At 47.9% G+C, this 16,787-nt stretch overlaps 1 protein-coding gene across 1 annotated transcript; it reads right to left on the bottom strand.

The window, feature by feature from the left end:
- Nucleotides 1–5,883: 5,883 nt before the first annotated feature.
- LOC128270669 (uncharacterized) lies at nucleotides 5,884–16,057 on the bottom strand. The gene is made up of 4 exons (XM_053008080.1): nucleotides 15,926–16,057; nucleotides 7,438–7,991; nucleotides 7,035–7,387; nucleotides 5,884–6,968 (listed from the first exon to the last, which is right to left on the bottom strand). Exons 1-4 carry the CDS (start codon nucleotides 16,055–16,057, stop codon nucleotides 5,884–5,886), a joined length of 2,124 nt encoding a protein of 707 aa, XP_052864040.1.
- Nucleotides 16,058–16,787: the final 730 nt, after the last annotated feature.

Below are 16,787 nucleotides of genomic sequence, written 5' to 3'. Positions count from 1 at the left end.
AACGGTTCATGTTCATATAGAATCGAGTGTGTCCATTTATCTTCAAATATGCTTCGATCAACACGTTACATCTTGCTCTGACGCATTATCCCGTCCTTCAGTGAGGCGAATAGTTAACGGCTTAGGTGACAAGATAAGGAATGCGCAAGGAGATGACGAAGAGATTTGCTCGATCATCAAAGAGACCGAAGAAGGTAAAGTGATCAGTGACTTCGCGGTAGAAAAAGGAATCTTATACAAGGGTCATGCACCAAAGCGCTGGTGTGTGCCTAAGTCAATGCAAGGTGAAATGATTCGCCAAGCGCATGAGCAGGGCAGCGTCATTTCGGGATTAAGAAGACGAAAGAACGATTAGCATCAGAGTGCTATAAAGCGGATGTGGAGGAGAAGATCAAGGATTGTATCCATAGTTGCGTTAGATGCATAGTAAGCGAAAAGAAGAGAGGAAATAAGGAAGGGCAATTACATCCTATCCTATTACAAGTAACTATTGCCGCCTTGACGATGTTGCTCGGTCACCGCCTGCTTGGTTTGACGATCCTTGCTCTTGCTAACACTGCTACAAGGTGTGGTTACCATTGCTGGTCGCATTTCTGCATTCACGTGTTGATTATGGCCAGAAGCGTGCTGACAGGTAGGTGAACTCATGCACCTTTTGTGAGGGGTGTTTCTGTTTGCGATCAGTAGTTTGCGATGTAGAATACTTTTCCGCAAGACTAGCCGGATCTCGGCTCGGTCGATGGATTGCTTCGTATTGCGTCCCATGGTTCCCGCGCTCACCTCGAGAACAGAGTGTTGAGCGACAGCTAAAAAGCCCATGAAAGGACGACGCTTCGCTTCGATTTAGGAGACAAAGACGGCATCGCTGAACGAACTAAAGATGATCACAAAAAATGCTTTTTTGAAGTGTTTCGAGGATTGGAAAAAACGTTGGTACAAGTGTATAAAATCTGATGGGGACTACTTTGAAGGGGACAACATAGATTTTCATGAATAAACCGATAGTTTTTGAAAAAAAAAGTCTTAGAACTTATTGACCACCCCTCTCCCTGTTGCTTGAGTTAAGGGCATTTATGTACTCAATTAAAGCAAGTTTATAGAATGAAAATTTTTGATGCAATTTCTGTTACTGTCATTTCCTCTCGTAGAGAAAGTGACCAATGTAAAACAATTAAATTTTTGTCAAAACGGATCAACATTTGGCTTAGTTTACATTTAGTTATGTATGTAGTTCCTAATCATATGTGCTAATTTTTTCCTTCTATTTTTCCGCTTTAGAGCAACACAAGAACGTTTCTCGTGAAACGCCAAACAATTATCAGATGACATCGACATCAGCACCCCATGGTGATTGTCTTCGAAGGATCGCAAGAACCGACCATCAGTGAGTGCGAGTTACTAGCGTCCCGCAATAGCTACCTTCGTTTTTAATTAGTAAAACATATTAAAAACTGTCGTTTTACTGCAGGCAACTATGCCCCATGGCTTCGATCGGGAACTGTGCGACGCCAGTACACGGCAAACAAGTCGTCATTCATATATAGATACCGTGGTGAAGAGTTACACTGAGGTAATCACATAACGCATCATTGATTATAGAAATCTCTATCAAATCCATTTTATCGATAGGACACGGCGGATATGAATCGATAGGCGTAGAAACCAGTGTCTCAGCATTTCTCTGGTTTTTGGGCAAAGAAACGGAAAATTACCGCAAAACGGCCGAAGTTTTCGAGCTATCGCTAGGCTGCCTAAATAAAGTTCTATGGAGAGTGGTGGATGCGTTGACCGAGATGTCGCAGAATGTGTTCCGACGACCGGACGCAAACCGGAAGGAAATGCTGGCTAACCATTTTGCCAATTTATGCGGCATACCCGGAGTTATTGATAAGTGTTTTTATTTTTTTTTTATTTTACAAGTAGGGGACCACATTTACGCACGGAGTGTGGGACTCTGCCTCGGTGCCGAGGTCCTACCCACTAAACCCTACTTGGTTCTCCATCCTACCCCTTCCGGAACTACCGTCACCGGTTTTACTTCGGAAGGGGGGACCAGGGCTAGTCCTCGTCTGCCATTTAAACAAAAAAGGAGCACTCTTGTGCTGTTTGCCCTCACTCCCGGTCGGCAGGTGCGGTGGCTGCCGCTAACGTCTGCGCCGCCGGCTGCTGTTGCTCTCGTCGCCAATCACCGAGCAGTTTTGCTGTGAAGGCTGCAATGCACGCGCTCACTCCGTCGAACGCATCCTTATTCGCGCACATGCGATGGACCATGTCCTCCACCCTTCGTCGGGATCGGCCCACCACGATCACATGATGATTTTATCCGTGGACTGTACGACGTGACGCATCGGTCGTCGGGGCCTATGACGCCTTTGGCGAGGATGGGCATCGATCTTATAAGGGATGTAACGGTAGGCGATGACAGACACCTACTCCACGATGGTATTGCCAAGACCATATTTTTTGGGCTTATCCATGGATATGGTACCATGGAGACCCTAACAAGTGACAAAATGGTTGCTTTGGAGAGAGTGGCAATGGAGATGCGGTTTCCGCATGAAAGGAAACCGCGACAATTTATGGAGCACGCTACTCGTTGGCGGCACGCCGTCTGGGGTAATTTTTTTGATATCGTCGGGATAGTTGTAATGAGACATATAATGCCTCAGTACGCCATGAACTATTCCAAACTGCATTGGGCCATTGCTATTTGCAGTCACAGGCGGTATGGCTATCTTTTAGAATATGCAAGACGATAAGTGTGAAACGGTGGAGCTTTGCCTATTTAAGAAACCATTACCAACGAAACTAATTTTTTGTGCGATTTCAACTCTTTCAAGGCATTGTAAATATTACTCGAGTTGGCATAATCAAACCCCCAAAGAACCATGCAGAGTATTTAAGTAACACAGGGCTCGGTGGTGCTCGGTATTCTCTAGTGCTAGAAGCGATAGTGGAGAGTACGAAGTTCCTAGAAGTGGTAGTAAAATATCCCGGAGGGCCGGAGTTTCTATCACTAGTGCGGAACTTGTGCGGGGATGATTATCGCGTTCTGGGCAGTGATGAATACCCATGTGCCTTCCTCAGCTCCTCGTACCCTTCAGTAGCGTGGATAAACCAACGACCGAGGGTCATGCGTTATTGAATACTCGGATTACAATGGCACAGAAGGAGTGCGCAAACGCTTTCCAAATGGTAAAGCAACGCTTTCGTCAACAGCATAACGTTAAATTTCGACAACTGTCAAAAGTGGGGCAATTGGTGAAAGTTTATTGCTTTCTACACAACTTAGCCCCGTCTGAGAAGATAGTAATGCTAGAGCCGATTTTCTTCGCACTAATGCGGTGTCCGACTATAGCCGAAGAGGAACTCGTCGTGGATCGTCCGAACTGACAGTTCCTAACTTCGTGTAGGATGCGTGTCAGTTAAGCGGCCGATAATATCGATCTGCCCGTTTAACTGTCGGAACAACTGCGCTACGGCCACCAGAGCCCGCTCCACCAACTGTACACCTGCACGGGAGAGTGATCGCCGCTACTAATACCACCAGGCCGACCGGGTGAATGTCCTCGCCCGATCGGCCTATGCGGGAGTAAGCGTCATCGGCGAGCAACGAGGACTTGGATTCCAGACGCGACCGTGGAAACACGGAATTTTTTAACCGTTGAAGGAGACCCGTTAAAGAAAAAAACCCTAAATTTAGCTTCGTACTTGGCCCATCGACAAATAGTAAAAACGCCGTCAAGCGTACCCGGCCAAACCCCGCTGCCGCCAGATACATACACAGCGACTGTACCCGATCCAGCATGTCCCCTTTACGTTTAAAAAAAGCAGCATGTAAACCCTTCATTTCGTGCAGAGCACCACGCCATGCGATTGTTTATCGCCACGCGTATGTACCGATGATAAGTGGCCCAGGCGGCCCACGGTCTCGGCAATTAGCCATACCGGGGCCGTGCACTGTTTTGATAAGGACCAATCCTGTTCTCGGTGATTGGATTTGTTTCATAATTTAAACATCCAACCTGGAGTCTAATTATTATAGAAAGTTAAAGTGGAGGGTTAGTCTCGCCGATTCTTTGGGCAGACGCAATACCCACGGATGCAAACACCCGTCGGAGTTTTATTGCACATCTGACCGGACAACCACCGACCCTTAGCCTGGCGGGCCCTGCGGTATTTCGCAGGTGTTACACCGGTCCCTTCAAACATTTGCCAATCGTGGCCAACGTGCCAGCCTTGAGCGAGTACGAACACTTTGCGCGATTGTTGACATATGCACCTGCAATCAGCCACTTCTTAAAAAAGGAAAAAAAAACAGTAAATTTAGTCTTTATTTAAATTTAGCATGTCCCTTTACGTTTTGTTTACGTTTTAAAAAATTTTTACCCCCGAAATAAAGCGCGTTAAAAAACGTGTTAAACAGTTATCATTTTTATATTGATATCATCCCGCGTGTCGAAAACCCCGAAAGAATCCGATAATGCGTAAGGACGTAAACAAATCCTTGTGCGAGTTAACTGACCCAGTCAACAACTACCAGAACTGGGCCAACCGCCGATGACCGGGCCTACGATCGTCAGCAGAATCGACAGCACGAGCCACCACGTCGAGCCACGTCCAGAACGGGGCCAGCCGCCGATGACCGGGCATACGATCGTCAGCAATATCGACGTTACGAGCCGGCCGTCGAGAATTGAGCCAACCGCCAACGACCGGACCAGATCGTCAGCAGTTTCGGCAGTGCAAAAGAATCAGGCGATAAAATGTGATAAAATTGTCAGTTTTGGTTGAGCTGCAGGAAAGAAAGGTATTATTCTTTAACTTGCGCAAAACCCTGGGCCTGGTCGGGTAAAACAACGTTCATACGTTAACTGCTAGAGCGCAATTTCCCGTTCACATGGAGTAGCCGAGAAGCAACGAAAGATTGGTTCACCGCCGTGCGTCGATGATCGACAACGCCCAAAGTCGTTGCAATTTTGCTGTCCAGGTGCTACGATTTGTCTGCGCAGACAAATCGTAGCGATAAATAGTTACGTCTGAACCGGCCGGCCTTTACAGTTTCAGAGAAAATAAACTAATTTTGCTTCTGTTCCTATCTTTGGTAAAAGAGAAGAATCGACCGACCATGGCAACTTTTGTTCCCGAAAGTAGCCTCTTGCGGGGATCACTCCTATTCTGTTACTTTCTTAAGAAAACTGCCTCAAAATCGCACACCATGCTCATCGAAGCCTACGGTGTTCTTGCGTTTAGCAAGTCGCAGTGCTTTGCATGGTTCAAGAAATTTAAACATGGCAATTTTAACATAGAAAACAAAGAGGTTAATAGACCTCCAAGAATGTTCCAGGACGCTCAAGTACAGAATCTGCTGGACAAAAAGGACACCCAATCGCAGCAAGAACTCGCGGAACAGCTGAATGTATCTCAATCCGCCGTATCCAGACGTTTGAAGGCAATGGGGAAAATTCACTAGATTGGAAAATGGGTGCCGCATGACCTGAATGAAAAACAGCAAAAAAAAACAACATGTGAAATTCTGCTCGCTAGGAATAATAAGAAGTCATTTCTCCATCAGATCGTAACTGGAGATGAGAAATGGATTGACTATAAGAATCCTCACAGAAAAAAGTCATGGGTCGATCCGGGCCAGTCTACATCGACTGTAAAACCCGATCGATACGGCAAAAAATCAATGCTGTGTGTGTGGTGGGACGCGAAAGGTGTGGTGTATCGCGAGCTTCAAAAACCTGGTGAAACCGTTGATGGAGATCGCTACCAAAAACAAATTCTCAATTTGAACGATGAATTGAAAAAAAACGACCAGAATTGGCCGTTCGCCGGCATCGATACAATAATAACTGCTAACTAGAAAAACCAAAAACTCTATGGTTTGTCTTTTAACTTTCCCTCGCGCGCCAGGGCGACCGTATTCGCTTTCGAGAAAACCAATTTTTGCATCTTAATTTTCTTGCCGCCGACGCTCATCTCAACCGGATTGCCCACGGTCGAAGCGGGAGTTGGCGTTGCCAAGCGCTTAACCGCTCGTGTCACATTGGCCAGTTGTTGCGCATTACGGGTCATGGTCGAGGGTGCAGCCGTTGCAGCTGGGTCCAGTGTTTTTCGCTGCACTAACAATCGCTTGCTAGGCCCGGGTTGCTCCTGTAGTTCAGCAGCTTTCGGAGTTGCCGGTTGTTTCGCAGCAACCGAATACTTCCGCTCTACCTTTGTCGCCAATCCTTCGGGGCGTTTTAATGAGGACACACTCTTGCCAGGCGGCTTTTCCACCGACGGTTTCACTGCGTGTGGTTTGCCGTAATGCAGCACACCGGAGCTGGCGCTTCGCTTTGGAGGACTTTTGTCAAGCTTTACACTTTCCACCTTCACGTTGCCTCCGGAAGTGTTCCCCTTGGAAGTGTTGGCTTCCGATTTGTCCTTCCGAACCACCGCTACCGGGTTTACCTTTCCAACCACCGCTGCCGGGTTTGCCTTGGCGATTTCCGGAGAAGGTTTGTCAACTTTGACCGGCCCTCGAACTACAATTTTCTTTTCCACCTGAGCAACTGGCATTGGCTTTTCTGAAACGATTGCTTTCGATTTTGGAACCGACGTAAGAACATTCCATTCCCGAACCTTACTGGATTCCGGGTTTGTCGATGCGTGAGCTACCTCCGATTTCTGTGTTACGGTTGACAGAGAAGATTTGATCGTCACGCCTTTCGGGAGGTTCTTCAGTACATCGGACACCGATTTGCTTTTCTCCGAAGTAGTTCGCCGATGTTTTATCAGTTGACATAGATCGAAACTTGACTGCCGGTCAACCTTAATCTTGTTTTCGGGTAGTGTCGTGCGTTCAGGTGTCTCCTCCGTTGGCTCGTTTTCCTCCATTTTCGATGTCAGCTCGAGCTCCGTCACTTCGATCGTGCCATCCTCGATCGTTTCCGGTGGATCGCGGAACAGATGTCCATGTTCTGGTGTTTGGAATGAAGACATTTAGGTTATAAAATTATCGTTAACGTAGACGTAAAAAAAATTACCATCATATAGATACACTCCATTCGTATCATCGAACCCAGCAACATCTGATTCTTCGACCAGTAGTTCGTCGCCTCCGAGGATCACTTCTGATTCATCAAGTTCGTCTGGTTCAAAGATCATTTCTAGGCGGGCTGGATCGCGACCCCGAGAACGCTTCACTTTGAATTGCGCCTTCTCTTCATCTGCTCCTCGCTCCTGCTCCTCGCTCATCAGCTGCTCCCGCTGCTCTTCCGTCAACTCGTCGGCCAGCTCGTCCAGATGCATCGCCTGATGGTGGGCCTCTAGTTTATCGTTCGTCACGAAACGAGAAGCTCCGTCCGTTCCAGTGCTCTTCGTGTCCGAAATTCTTCCGCTACAAGCAAGGTCTCGAGCGCCATGAGACCTTGCACATGAAGGATTTGCCTCAGATCCGCTTCCGTTATGAAGTCTCGATTGCAGTACGTGCAGGTGTGCTGCAGCAGGTCCTTGTGCGTCGTCTGGTGGCGAGTCAGCAGCGTGGATCGACTGAAGGCCGCCCGGCAAACCACGCACACGTATGGCCGTTCGCCGGTGTGTGTCGTATGGTGCTTGGCCAGATCGTACTTAGAAAAGAACCGCTTGTCACACAGTTCGCACGGAAAGTTACGAGCGCGCGTGTGATTCAACATGTGAATGTCCAACAGTTGCTTCAACGGAAATGATCGATCACACTCCGTGCACGGAAACACACCTCTTTCTCCTTGCTCCTGCTGATGGTTAATGGAGCGTGTTTCCGCCTGACCTGGCGAGGCCTTGGTCTGCAAGGGACCGGTCTCGATTACCTCAACCTTCAATGTACCGCCAACGGTTTCCGGCACTGAATCGTTCTTGATAACCATCTGAACAATGCCGTCTCCGGTCGTCACGAAATCTTCCTCAACCGACGCAATAACTGGTTTAGCCAACTTATTCAGAATGATCGGTTTCTTCTCAATTTTCTTCTCAGGCAACCGCAAAAGCACCGGAATTTAAAAGACATGTCGGTTGCTGCCCAACCACTAGACGAAGGTCAGTTATACGACCTGGTCAAACGACTGCGCCCCAACCTTCTGGAGAAACCCCCCCCCCCCCGAAAAGGGGAAACAAGGAAAGGAGAGTGCGCACGTTCGGATGGGCCGACGTGGCGCACGCAGCCGGCGCGGTCCCGGCAAATTGCCGAAGAATCATCACGACACTGAAGGCAAAAGCGGTCGCGCAGACTGACGGTAACATCGAATCCCTGTTGACTCGCTTACGGCGCGACGGACAGTTGCGTCTGGTGCCGCTGGCACAACAGCCTCGTGCCCCGGATCGCTCCGGAAGTTTGCCCCCACCGGAACCAGCTCTGCAGCGGCATCCTGGCCCGGAGGACGATCGCGCACCTGTCGGACGATCGATAACATCGCAGCGCAGCCCACGAAAACGCCGGTGGCGTGCGATGGTGGTAAGTGAAGAACCTCAGCCTCAGCCTGTTACTGCACGAGGCAGTCACAGTGCGCGTAACTAGGTCTAGGTCAACGGACCATCACACTCATTGTCCCGATTAGTATATAAGGAGACCAAAATTGGCAATAAATTCAGAATCACTTTGGAACTCGAAAGGAGAAGTTTATTGCCAATCCGAGTACAGCCTAATCTGATCCTCAACCCGGGACAATCTGCCCCTATCCCAACGGTCGAAAGAACCGCTCTCCCCTCTTCGGGATAGGCCTCCACCAGTGAGAGGCACACTAACTGAAGAGGTATTAGAGAGTCGGGGCTCGAGGCCACTTTCGGGCATTTTTGTGCGACTGCCGTCCCAACGAGCAGACGGGTCCCTCCTTCGCGGGGCCTGCTCGAAGGGCCGTGCACGAACACCATCTATCGGCTCGAGCATTCGCCGCAAATCCAGACTGTCAATCAGGCAATCGATAAATTCAAGCGGCTGTAGCTTGACCATTATTCTGCCGCTGTGCAGTCCCTGTGTGGCGGTGGCTGCTGCGTGATGAAATCTGATTTGGATGTGTGGTTACCATATACACACCAGAAGTATTTTGCACGTCTCGTGCTCTTCCCTGGCCTGCTACTGGAGCTCGTTTGCCGTCCGCCAAATTTACCCATTTTGTCTCACAGTTGTGAAATTCTGTTAAGAACTTTTTTTTTTACGTATATTTATTAAATCCTAGGTTGAATACAAAGTCAATATGTACAAACTGGCACTTATTGCATTATTCTACTAGTCGGTTACCTGTTCGGTACTCCGGCACGCCTCCATGGGAACTATACCGCTATTAAAAAACAAATGATGACCAGTGTAGCCTTCAACTCTTCTGGCATCGTTCCCGTACACCACACGCATCGTAAACTTTCGTTCCGATCGCGTCTTCAGACCTAACCCGGAACAAGAACAACAGAGAGAGGGTGTGAGTGCGGGAGAGTTGCTAATCGTTAGCTCCTGCTTTCTAAGGGTTTTTAGAGTTGTTATCAGTGGTGATTCCGTGCGAATCCGAAACCACAGTTGGTGGGAACGGTGTGCGCAGCTCGTGCCAATAACGAAATAGCAGAATTAAATGCTCTGCAATCTGCAGGCGACGCGCAGCGGCAAAACTCGTTGAGTCACCGCAAAAACCGTGGAGATAAATCGTGTGCTAGTGTGTGTGATAGTGTGCGCGGCTTTCACCAGTACACTCAGTACTAGGACTCAGCGCACGCTGGGCGAGTTACTCAAGTAATCACCCTACACTACTAGCAATAGCGCTATCACTTGCTAGCTAGGGAGATGAGCGCCAAGGGAGACGAGGCGCTGGAGACGGCGGCAATTTTTACAAGGAGCAAAATTGTCGCACATTCTCCGAAAGGTAAGGCGGAAACGTAGGGGGGATGTCGGCTGACGGAGGCAGGTACCCCCACAACGGCAAGCAAAGAGGGTGCGCAAACGCTTTCCAAATGGTAAAGCAACGCTTTCGACAACTGTCAAAAGTGGGGTAATTGGTGAAAGTTTATTGCTTTCTACACAACTTAGCCCCGTCTTATAAAGTTATTGCACTGTTTCCTAACAATTGCTTTTTCATTATAATTACAGAAACGAAGGCGTGTAGCTCATATTTCGGGTGCCCAAAGTGCATAATGAAAGGCATATGGAGCGATTTTAGACAAGTGTCCTTCACCAACGGTAGTTCACCCGAGCCGAATCACACGAAATATGAGTCGCCTCTACGTACGCATGCCGGATTCATGGGAGGAGCAGAAGAGCACAATACCAAACACAGAATACCCGAGGACCCTAATAGTTGTCCCCTCCAGGAGTTAGGCATTGATGTCGTAGAGGACGTCCTGGTAGGAGATGATCGTCATCTCCTGCACTTAGGAGCAGTAAGCACTTTTTTCGAAACTTTCACTGATGGTGGATATCTAGTGGAAAAGATGCATAAAGATAACTTCGATACTGTGAAACAAATACTGTATGGCATGAAGTTTCCCCATGAACGGGACCACGGGGAGCTCGACAAAACCGAATCTCGGCTTGTCTGAACACAAATTAAGGAATCATGCTGCAAACCCACGTGGTCGTAAATTTGGTCGGTCGCAGGATGGTCGAGTCAAACGAACGCGACGGCATATTCACGGAGACAACAAAGTCGAATGTGCACACTGTGGTATGCAGTTAAGTTCAGAAAGGAGTGTGAAGAGGCATATACAGAGACGGCATATTCACGGACCCGAATGTGCACACTGTGGTATGCAGTTAAGTTCGGAAAGGAGTCTGAAGAGGCACATACAGAGATGGCATACATAATAATACACGAAGTTGGAACACGGAATTGTACAAGAGCATAACTCAGAAGCCAACATTGCGTAGGAAAAAACCATTAAACTTTACAACCATTAACCTTAATTATTATATAAGTTTTGTGATATCTACAAATAGAGAACAGGTGAGAACCGACTGCTTTGGTTGAGTACCGAAAGTTTATTCGGATTTGGAACGGTCGGGCGCGGTCGTGGCCCGACGATCGCCGTCGGGCATCGCGCGTTATTTCTGGCTCAGCGTTTTAAATTGGCACACGGTCGTGGCTTGACGATCGGCGTCGGGCATCGCTGGTGGCGCTCGCTGGGCTCGCTGGACTTGCTGACCCCGCCGATCTGGTTGCTAGGCTGGTTGTCGCTGACCGGTGACCGCAGTTCGCTGATGCTGCCGGCCTGGTCGCTGCCTTGCGTGACGCGGAGCGTAACTTATATATATATATTTTTTTTTAAATTAAATTTGATCTTTTATTGGATGACGTTGGGGATGACCGGCATCTCCTTCATTTAGGGGCTGTAAGCATCTTTTTCAAAACTTTCACTGATGGTGGAAATCTAGTGGAAAAAATGCATAAAGATAACTTCGATGCTGTGAAACAAATACTGTATGGCATGAAGTTTCCCCATGAACGGGACCACGGGGAGCTCGACAAAACCATTGCCATGTGGCCGCCACATACATGGGCTTACATTTTGGACGTAGCTGAGTACGTGGTGCTGCAAGCATCCCTCAACGAAGCTGATTTTGAAATCTACTGCTGTTTGCACTGGGGCATAGCAATTTGCAAACGAACATGCAACGAGAGATATTTGTCATATGCAAGGCGCCTTCTTAAAACATTCGTTAAAACATGGGGCGAAAGAACCGGCTGTGTGCCGTATCATATCCACAGCCTTCTGCACTTAACGAAAGAAGTACTTGAGAAGGGACCGTTGCCGGTGAATTCTACCGACCAAGCCGAGGGGAAACTTGCTTACCTCCACCACCACGTGAATACAGTAGACAAAGTAAGGGCGTCCCAGCAAATTGTTGACGCTTTCTTCCTTCGTGAAAAGGCGTTTACTCCACTTCCCTTCACCGCGGTGCCCAAAGTGCATCATGAAAGGCATATGGTGCCCCCAGTTTAAACAAGTGTCCTTCACCAACGGCGATACACCACCGGTTAACCACTCCAAATACCAATCGCCTCTACGCACGCATGCAGAATTTACGGCAGGAGATTACAATGGAACACACAGAGTAGCCGAGGTAACGCATATGTTTCCTCTTCAAGATTTATACATAAATATGATCGATGATGTCCTGGTTGGGGATGACCGGCATCTCCTGCACTTAGGAGCAGTAAGCACTTTTTTCGAAACTTTCACTGATGGTGGAAATCTAGTGGAAAAAATGCATAAAGATAACTTCGATGCTGTGAAACAAATACTGCATGGCATGAAGTTTCCCCATGAACGGGACCACGGGGAGCTCGACAAAACCATTGCCATGTGGCCGCCACATACATGGGCTTACATTTTGGACGTAGCTGAGTACGTGGTGCTGCAAGCATCCCTCAACGAAGCTGATTTTGAAATCTACTGCTGTTTGCACTGGGGCATAGCAATTTGCAAACGAACATGCAACGAGAGATATTTGTCATATGCAAGGCGCCTTCTTAAAACATTCGTTAAAACATGGGGCGAAAGAACCGGCTGTGTGCCGTATCATATCCACAGCCTTCTGCACTTAACGAAAGAAGTACTTGAGAAGGGACCGTTGCCGGTGAATTCTACCGACCAAGCCGAGGGGAAACTTGCTTACCTCCACCACCACGTGAATACAGTAGACAAAGTAAGGGCGTCCCAGCAAATTGTTGACGCTTTCTTCCTTCGTGAAAAAGCGTTTACTCCACTTCCCTTCACCGCGGTGCCCAAAGTGCATCATGAAAGGCATATGGTGCCCCCAGTTTAAACAAGTGTCCTTCACCAACGGCGATACACCACCGGTTAACCACTCCAAATACCAATCGCCTCTACGCACGCATGCAGAATTTACGGCAGGAGATTACAATGGAACACACAGAGTAGCCGAGGTAACGCATATGTTTCCTCTTCAAGATTTATACATAAATATGATCGATGATGTCCTGGTTGGGGATGACCGGCATCTCCTGCACTTAGGAGCAGTAAGCACTTTTTTCGAAACTTTCACTGATGGTGGAAATCTAGTGGAAAAAATGCATAAAGATAACTTCGATGCTGTGAAACAAATACTGCATGGCATGAAGTTTCCCCATGAACGGAACACCACGGGGAGCTCGACAAAACCATTGCCATGTGGCCGCCACATACATGGGCTTACATTTTGGACGTAGCTGGGTTCGTGGCGCTGAGAGCATCCCTCAACGAAGCTGATTTTGAAATCTACTGCTGTTTGCACTGGGGCATAGCAATTTGCAAACGAACATGCAACGAGAGATATTTGTCATATGCAAGGCGCCTTCTTAAAACATTCGTTAAAACATGGGGCGAAAGAACCGGCTGTGTGCCGTATCATATCCACAGCCTTCTGCACTTAACGAAAGAAGTACTTGAGAAGGGACCGTTGCCGGTGAATTCTACCGACCAAGCCGAGGGGAAACTTGCTTACCTCCACCACCACGTGAATACAGTAGACAAAGTAAGGGCGTCCCAGCAAATTGTTGACGCTTTCTTCCTTCGTGAAAAAGCGTTTACTCCACTTCCCTTCACCGCGGTGCCCAAAGTGCATCATGAAAGGCATATGGTGCCCCAAGTTTAAACAAGTGTCCTTCACCAACGGCGATACACCACCGGTTAACCACTCCAAATACCAATCGCCTCTACGCACGCATGCAGAATTTACGGCAGGAGATTACAATGGAACACACAGAGTAGCCGAGGTAACGCATATGTTTCCTCTTCAAGATTTATACATAAATATGATCGATGATGTCCTGGTTGGGGATGACCGGCATCTCCTGCACTTAGGAGCAGTAAGCACTTTTTTCGAAACTTTCACTGATGGTGGAAATCTAGTGGAAAAAATGCATAAAGATAACTTCGATGCTGTGAAACAAATACTGCATGGCATGAAGTTTCCCCATGAACGGGACCACGGGGAGCTCGACAAAACCATTGCCATGTGGCCGCCACATACATGGGCTTACATTTTGGACGTAGCTGGGTTCGTGGCGCTGAGAGCATCCCTCAACGAAGCTGATTTTGAAATCTACTGCTGTTTGCACTGGGGCATAGCAATTTGCAAACGAACATGCAACGAGAGATATTTGTCATATGCAAGGCGCCTTCTTAAAACATTCGTTAAAACATGGGGCGAAAGAACCGGCTGTGTGCCGTATCATATCCACAGCCTTCTGCACTTAACGAAAGAAGTACTTGAGAAGGGACCGTTGCCGGTGAATTCTACCGACCAAGCCGAGGGGAAACTTGCTTACCTCCACCACCACGTGAATACAGTAGACAAAGTAAGGGCGTCCCAGCAAATTGTTGACGCTTTCTTCCTTCGTGAAAAGGCGTTTACTCCACTTCCCTTCACCGCGGTGCCCAAAGTGCATCATGAAAGGCATATGGTGCCCCCAGTTTAAACAAGTGTCCTTCACCAACGGCGATACACCACCGGTTAACCACTCCAAATACCAATCGCCTCTACGCACGCATGCAGAATTTACGGCAGGAGATTACAATGGAACACACAGAGTAGCCGAGGTAACGCATATGTTTCCTCTTCAAGATTTATACATAAATATGATCGATGATGTCCTGGTTGGGGATGACCGGCATCTCCTGCACTTAGGAGCAGTAAGCACTTTTTTCGAAACTTTCACTGATGGTGGAAATCTAGTGGAAAAAATGCATAAAGATAACTTCGATGCTGTGAAACAAATACTGCATGGCATGAAGTTTCCCCATGAACGGGACCACGGGGAGCTCGACAAAACCATTGCCATGTGGCCGCCACATACATGGGCTTACATTTTGGACGTAGCTGAGTACGTGGTGCTGCAAGCATCCCTCAACGAAGCTGATTTTGAAATCTACTGCTGTTTGCACTGGGGCATAGCAATTTGCAAACGAACATGCAACGAGAGATATTTGTCATATGCAAGGCGCCTTCTTAAAACATTCGTTAAAACATGGGGCGAAAGAACCGGCTGTGTGCCGTATCATATCCACAGCCTTCTGCACTTAACGAAAGAAGTACTTGAGAAGGGACCGTTGCCGGTGAATTCTACCGACCAAGCCGAGGGGAAACTTGCTTACCTCCACCACCACGTGAATACAGTAGACAAAGTAAGGGCGTCCCAGCAAATTGTTGACGCTTTCTTCCTTCGTGAAAAAGCGTTTACTCCACTTCCCTTCACCGCGGTGCCCAAAGTGCATCATGAAAGGCATATGGTGCCCCCAGTTTAAACAAGTGTCCTTCACCAACGGCGATACACCACCGGTTAACCACTCCAAATACCAATCGCCTCTACGCACGCATGCAGAATTTACGGCAGGAGATTACAATGGAACACACAGAGTAGCCGAGGTAACGCATATGTTTCCTCTTCAAGATTTATACATAAATATGATCGATGATGTCCTGGTTGGGGATGACCGGCATCTCCTGCACTTAAGAGCAGTAAGCACTTTTTTCGAAACTTTCACTGATGGTGGAAATCTAGTGGAAAAAATGCATAAAGATAACTTCGATGCTGTGAAACAAATACTGCATGGCATGAAGTTTCCCCATGAACGGAACCACGGGGAGCTCGACAAAACCATTGCCATGTGGCCGCCACATACATGGGCTTACATTTTGGACGTAGCTGGGTACGTGGTGCTGCAAGCATCCCTCAACGAAGCTGATTTTGAAATCTACTGCTGTTTGCACTGGGGCATAGCAATTTGCAAACGAACATGCAACGAGAGATATTTGTCATATGCAAGGCGCCTTCTTAAAACATTCGTTAAAACATGGGGCGAAAGAACCGGCTGTGTGCCGTATCATATCCACAGCCTTCTGCACTTAACGAAAGAAGTACTTGAGAAGGGACCGTTGCCGGTGAATTCTACCGACCAAGCCGAGGGGAAACTTGCTTACCTCCACCACCACGTGAATACAGTAGACAAAGTAAGGGCGTCCCAGCAAATTGTTGACGCTTTCTTCCTTCGTGAAAAAGCGTTTACTCCACTTCCCTTCACCGCGGTGCCCAAAGTGCATCATGAAAGGCATATGGTGCCCCCAGTTTAAACAAGTGTCCTTCACCAACGGCGATACACCACCGGTTAACCACTCCAAATACCAATCGCCTCTACGCACGCATGCAGAATTTACGGCAGGAGATTACAATGGAACACACAGAGTAGCCGAGGTAACGCATATGTTTCCTCTTCAAGATTTATACATAAATATGATCGATGATGTCCTGGTTGGGGATGACCGGCATCTCCTGCACTTAGGAGCAGTAAGCACTTTTTTCGAAACTTTCACTGATGGTGGAAATCTAGTGGAAAAAATGCATAAAGATAACTTCGATGCTGTGAAACAAATACTGCATGGCATGAAGTTTCCCCATGAACGGAACCACGGGGAGCTCGACAAAACCATTGCCATGTGGCCGCCACATACATGGGCTTACATTTTGGACGTAGCTGGGTTCGTGGCGCTGAGAGCATCCCTCAACGAAGCTGATTTTGAAATCTACTGCTGTTTGCACTGGGGCATAGCAATTTGCAAACGAACATGCAACGAGAGATATTTGTCATATGCAAGGCGCCTTCTTAAAACATTCGTTAAAACATGGGGCGAAAGAACCGGCTGTGTGCCGTATCATATCCACAGCCTTCTGCACTTAACGAAAGAAGTACTTGAGAAGGGACCGTTGCCGGTGAATTCTACCGACCAAGCCGAGGGGAAACTTGCTTACCTCCACCACCACGTGAATACAGTAGACAAAGTAAGG

The sequence above is a fragment of the Anopheles cruzii genome, chromosome 3 (assembly GCF_943734635.1).
Source record: "Anopheles cruzii chromosome 3, idAnoCruzAS_RS32_06, whole genome shotgun sequence".
Lineage (NCBI taxonomy): Eukaryota > Metazoa > Arthropoda > Insecta > Diptera > Culicidae > Anopheles > Anopheles cruzii.
The sequence above is the reverse complement of the archived record's forward strand: the minus strand, read 5'-3'. Positions and strand labels throughout refer to the sequence as shown.